The sequence below is a fragment of the Dama dama genome, chromosome 9 (assembly GCF_033118175.1).
Source record: "Dama dama isolate Ldn47 chromosome 9, ASM3311817v1, whole genome shotgun sequence".
NCBI lineage: Eukaryota > Metazoa > Chordata > Mammalia > Artiodactyla > Cervidae > Dama > Dama dama.
This window is the reverse complement of record NC_083689.1, coordinates 42,325,001-42,331,549: the sequence shown is the minus strand read 5'-3', so window position 1 is coordinate 42,331,549 and position 6,549 is coordinate 42,325,001. Positions and strand designations below refer to the sequence as shown.

The window sequence follows — 6,549 nt, the reverse complement described above, 5'->3', positions numbered from 1 at the left end:
AATGAGTCAGCTCTTCGCATCAAGTGGCCAAAGTATTGGAGTTTCAGCTTCATCATCAGTCCTTCCAATGAACACCCAGGACTGATCTCCTTTAGGATGGACTGGTTGGATCTCCTTGTAGTCCAAGGGACTCTCAAGAGTCTTCTCCAACACCATAGTTCAAAAGCATCAGTTCTTCGGTGCTCAGCTTTCTTTATAGTTCAGCTCTCACATCCATACATGACCACTGGGAAAACCATAGCCTTGACTAGATGGACCTTTGTTGGCTAAGTAATGTCTCTGCCTTTTAATATGCTGTCTAGGTTGGTCATAACTTTCCTTCCAAGGAGTAAGCGTCTTTTAATTTCATGGCTGCAATCACCAGCTGCAGTGATTTTGGAGACCAGAAAAATAAAGCCAACCACTGTTTCCCCATCTATTTGCCATAAAGTGATGGGACCAGATACCATGATCTTAGTTTTCTGAATGTTGAGCTTTAAGCCAACTTTTTCACTCTCCTCTTTCACTTTCATCAAGAGGCTCTTCAGTTCTTCTTCACTTTCTGCCATAAGGGTGGTGTCATCTGCATATCTGAGGTTATTGATATTTCTCTCAGCAACCTTGATTCCAGCTTGTGCTTCCTCCAGCCCAGCATTTCTCATGATGTACTCTGCATAGAAGTTAAATAAGCAAGGTGACAATATACAGCCTTGACATACTCCATTTCCTATTTGGAACCAGTCTGTTGTTCCATGTCCACTTCTAACTGTTGCTTCCTGACCTGCATACAGGTTTCTCAAGAGACAGGTCAGGTGGCCTGGTATGCCCATCTCCTTCAGAATTTTCCACAGTTTATTGTGATTCACACAGTCAAAGGCTTTGGCATAGTCAATAAAGCAGAAATAGATGTTTTTCTGGAACTCTTTGCTTTTTCGATGATCCAATGGGTGTTGGCAATTTGATCTCTGGTTCCTTTGCCTTTTCTAAAACCAGCTTGAACATCTGGAAGTCCACGGTTCACATATTGCTGAAGCCTGGCTTGAAGAATTTTAAGCATCACTTTACTAGCGTGTGAGATGGGTGCAATTGTGCGGTAGTTTGAACATTCTTTGGCATTGCCTTTTTTTGGGATTGGAATGAAAACTGACCTTTTCCAGTCCTGTGGCCACTGCTGAGTTTTCCAAATTTGCTGCCATATGGAGTTCTGCACTTTCACAGCATTATCTTTCAGGATTTGAAATAACTCAACTGGAATTCCATCTCCTCCACTAGCTTTGTTCGAAGTGATGCTTCATAAGGGCCCATTTGACTTCACATTCCAGGATGTCTGACTCTAGGTGAGTGATCACACCATCATGATTATCTGGGTCATGAAGATCTTTTTGGTACAGTTATTCTGTGTATTCTTGCCACCTCTTCTTAATATCTTCTGCTTCTGTTAAGTCCCTACCATTTCTGTCCTTTATTGATCCCATCTTTGCATGAAATGTTCCCTTGGTATCTCTAATTTTCTTGAAGAGATCTCTAGTCTTTCTCATTTGATTGTTTTCCTCTATTTCTTGCATTGATCGCTGAGGAAGGCTTTCTTACCTCTCCTTGCTATTCTTTGGAACTCTGCATTCAAATGGGAATATCTTTCCTTTTTCTCCTTTGCTTTTCGCTTCTTTACTTTTCACAGCTATTTGTAAGGCCTCCTCAGACAGCCATTTTGCTTTTTTGCATTTCTTTTTCTTGGAGATAGCCTGATTCCTGTCTCTTGTACAATGTCATGAACCTCCTCCATAGTTCATCAGGCACTCTGTCTATCAGATCTAGTCCCTTAAATCTATTTCTCACTTCCACTGTATGGTCATAAGGGATTTGATTTAGGTCATACCTGAATAGTCTAGTGGTTTTCTCCACTTTCTTCAATTTCAGTCTGAATTTGGCAATAAGGAGTTCATGATGTGAGCCATAGTCAGCTCCTGGTCTTGTTTTTGCTGATGTATAGAGCTTCTCCATCTTTGGCTGATAAGAATATAATCAATCTGATTTCAGTGTTGACCATCTGGTGATGTCCATGTGTAGAGTCTTCTCTTGTGTTGTTGGAAGAGGGTATTTGCTATGACCAGTGTGTTCTCTTGGCAGAACTCTATTAGCCTTTGCCCCCCTTCATTCCGTACTCTAAGGCCAAATTTGCCTGTTACTCCAGGTGCTTCTTGACTTCCTACTTTTGCATTCCAGTCCCCTATAATGAAAAGGACATCTTTTTTGGGTATTGGTTCTAGAAGGTCTTGTAGATCTTCGTAGAACCGTTCAACTTCAGCTTCTTCAGCATTACTGGTAGTGATTAGTTTGTGATATGTATGAATATCAAAAAATGACTATTGTATACCTGAAACTAATGTAATGTCATGTCATTTACATTTCAATTAAAACAACAAGTAGTACAACACAAGTGCTATTTCAGCCAAAACATTGTCTCAGATCAGAATCCCCAGACCAGAGGCAAGTTACCCAGGGTCTCCTAGCCTATAGCATCATTGTCAGTAGGCTGATACTGAAAGGGGACCATGACACAGTTCCCATTATCTGAAAGAGCAGTTAAAGTAGTGATGTAAAAAGTAACAATCCCAAAGTGAAAAGTGTGGTTTCATATTTCCTCATGCAATATTACAGAAATTATTTATTTTTAAATTTTATTAGAGTATAGTTTTTTTACAATGTTGTGTTAGTTTTTGCTGTACAGTGAAGCAAATCAGCTACATGTAGACATGTATCCTCTTTTTTGAATTTCCTTACCATTTAGGCCACCACAGAGCATTGAGTAAGGTTTCCTGTGCTATACAGTAGGTTCTTCTCTATTTTATACATTGTAGTTTGTTATGTGTTTCAATCCCATTCTTCCAATTTATCCCACCCCTGATTCCTCCCTTGGTGTCCATGTGTTTGTTGTCCACATCTGTGTCTCGATTTCTATTTGCAAGGCATAAATGGTTTTAGATACCAAGTATAGTTTTATTTACATGAGAAAGATGACTCACAATTATTCTTTCAGGAAAGCTAGGAAAAACTGTGTGGCATGATATCTGTCATTTAAAAAAAATATTTTCAAAAAACCCACGTTGCTTCATGAGGATATGGAAATTTCCAAATATTTATAATCCAAAATTGAAAAAAAAATTGAGAGTGGGATACATGAAAATAAAGCAAAAGAAAAGCTACCTATATATCAGACAGTGCAGAGAGCTTGATAAAGTGAGTTACTGAAACTGCATAGAAGAGTGGAATTAAAAAAAATAGAAATCCCAGGAAATATATGGAAGCAAATCCTATTCCACACTGATCAAAAACAAACAAAAAAGTCAGTTTCTTGTTCCAAGCACTTGAATCCTACAATCAAGGGCATTTCTTCACCTCTGGGGCAGTTGTCCACTTTATACCTATTATTCTATACATTCTCTTCAGAGCCCCTTTTATGTCTTTGTTCCTCAGACTGTAGATGAAGGGGTTCAGCATGGGTGTGACAACACTGTACATCATCGAGGCTACTGCACTTGATTGTGAGCTGTGGGTAGCAGCAGAGATCAGGTACACTCCTAGGACTGAAGAATAAAACAGGGAGACAACTGAGAGGTGAGACGCACAGGTGGAAAATGCTTTATACTTTCCCTGAGCCGATGGGATGCTACATATGGAGGACACTATCTTAGAGTATGAGTAGAGGATTCCAGCTAGGGGACCACCAGCCAGCAACCCAGTGGAAAAATACAACACAGTGTCATTAAGGAAAGTGTCAGAACAGGCAAGTTTGACCATCTGATTGAGATCGCAGAAAAAATGGGGGATTTCCAAGTCTGTGTAGGACAGTCGCAACACCAGTAAGCTTTGTAATAAGGAATTTAAGACACTCAAGGTCCAGGACGCCAGCACCAGCAGTCCACAGAGCCGAGGGTTCATGATGACCATGTACTGCAGGGGGTGGCAAATAGCCAAAAAGCGATCATAGGCCATCACAGCCAGAAGAAAGTTGTCCCAGCCTCCAAAGAGTGTGGAAAAGTACATCTGGGTGATGCAATCTGCATAAGTTATGACATTGCTCTTTGTGTGTATATTCACCAGCATCTTTGGGATAGTAATGGAGGTGAAACAGATGTCTACAAGGGACAGGTTGGAGAGGAAGAAGTACATGGGGGTGTGGAGGTGGGAGTCTGAGCTGACAGCCAGGATGAGGAGCAGATTTCCAAACACAGTGATCAGGTACATGGATAGGAAAAGTCCAAATATGAGGGGCTGCAATTCTGGTTCATCTGATAATCCCAGAAGAAGAAAATTTGAAAACCGGGTATCGTTCCCTGGTCCCATGTGATGATGGTGACAGCTAGGAATGAAAAATTTAAAATAACATAATTAAATGTTAGGAGACAGAGCATTTATAACATGTTACAATTACAGTACTACATGAGGGGGAAGAGCAAGTATAAAAAAGAATGGGATGGGTGTGTTATATTAACTGGGAGCTCAGGAAGATCTAGAAACAAAGTGACATTTGAACAGAGACTTCAAGGCAAACAGGAGGTTATCTGGATAAGCATGTACTCTGCAGTGGATGATCCAGTGCAAAAGTCCAGAGGAAGTTGCTTGTTTCAGATGTTCCAGGCTCAAAATGTTCCAGTGTGATGAGCAATGAGCAAGAAGCAGAGTGGTGAGAAAGGGGTCAGAGATGGCTGAGGAAAGAGATAGCCTCCCATTTGCTACTGAGCCTTCAGGACACTGGCAGTCCCTTTTTTCATATTCTGTTCCTTACACTTTACTAATTTTGATTTCAAGGAATCTTGTAAATATACATAGATCCCCTCCTTATCTTCATGTGTTGGATAGCATTATGTCATCTGCCTTTTAAGGGTCACTTTAGGATATATGTGGCTTCCCTGGTGGCTCAGAGGGTAAAGTGTCTGCCTACAATGCGGGAGACCGGGTTCCATCCCTGGGTCGGAAAGATCCTCTGAAGAAGGAAATGGCAACCCACTCCAGTACTCTTGCCTGGAAAATCCCATGGACGGAGAAGCCTGGTAGGCTACAGTCCATAGGGTCGCAAAGAGTCAGACATGACTGAGCGACTTTACGTTCTTACTTTTAGAATATATGGGGTCAAGTACCCAGCTCTCAGATCTGCTTATCACCCACATAACGCACACACACAAAACAGAACACACTGTGACCTTTTGGGAGCATGTTACTACTGGGCTCTTCTCACCCTCCAGGCACAAAATTAGCAAAGAAATGATATAAATCAAGCCTGCAATATCTAATTATCTTAACCCTAAAGAATAAAGAGTTCAAATTCCAGCTTGTGAACTTCCCCTGAACATGTGAATTTGGTGCTCTATTTTTAATATGACCGTTTTCTGTCCTGCATTTAAATAAGTGTAAAAAATGAATTTGGTGCTCAGGGCTGGTGCACTGGGAAGACCCAGAGGGATGGGATGGGGAGGGAGGGGGGAGGGGGGATTGGGATGGGGAACATATATAAATCCATGGCTGATTCATGTCAATGTATGGCAAAAACCACTACAATATTGTAAAGTAATTAGCCTCCAACTAATAAAAATAAATGGAAAAAAAATTTTAAAACAGAGACAATGGAAAGAAATGGACGGGGGATGGAAAAATCTGTAATTAGCTTAGGTGGGCCCTGAGAGGTTATAGAGAAGAGATAGCTTCCTTGATTCTAGCATCATTACAACCCCAGGTATACCTCCTTGATTCCCAGAATAACTAGCAAAGCAGCAAAAAGCAATTTACCCTAAAGAGGGAGGAATCATATTTACAATGTCGAAACATCTTAATGAATGAACATCCACTCTAAATATAAGCAAATGAAATAAATGCACAATTTACAAAAGAAATACAAAACATATGAAAATACTGGAAATTTTAAAGATGACACATTAAAAGACTTTTCTGAATGATATTAAGTATAAGATTCTGGAACCAGTAACTAAATCCTGAAACTTGGATCTACCACATAATGGCTATTTGAAAACATTTAGGGAGACAACTGATCTATTTGAAAAGTTTATGTTCTCATACAAATAGTTGGCATGATGTCCAACCATGTCCAATGATGTCCAACCTCCTCAAGTGGTTGATAGATTTTGTCAACATATGTAAAACGTTCAGCATAGGTCCTTCCTGTTAGTGTATGAATGGTAATAACTAGTGATTACTTTCTTTGCATAGTTGCTCATGTGTCCATATGAATAGTTGTGTGTTTGCATGTGCATACATGATTGACTATTACGTAAAAAACATGTTTACTGTGGGACACACTCAAAAAATTTGGAGTCCAGCACATTAAAAGAAAAATCAGTGTTAAAAGAAAGCCAGTTTTTGGTAATGAAGGATATGCAATACGAATGAAGAGCCTGTCAAAAGAGGCAGGTTGCAAAGAGAAAGGCAGTCAGAGAATGTTAAAGTGACCTCAGACTCAGGGGACCACACACTGGCTGCTCCACTTGCTTCATCGCAGTATCCACCTCAGATCCTCAGTCTGACTGCTGTCCCTATACCTATTCTGTGTTCATCTGA

The 6,549-nt window shown here is 40.3% G+C and overlaps 1 protein-coding gene across 1 annotated transcript; it reads right to left on the bottom strand.

Moving 5' to 3' along the window:
• Nucleotides 1–3,357: 3,357 nt before the first annotated feature.
• Nucleotides 3,358–4,323, bottom strand: LOC133062812 (olfactory receptor 7A17-like). Its single transcript, XM_061152183.1, has one exon. The coding sequence runs from the start codon at nt 4,321–4,323 to the stop codon at nt 3,358–3,360; it is 966 nt and encodes a 321-aa protein (XP_061008166.1).
• Nucleotides 4,324–6,549: the final 2,226 nt, after the last annotated feature.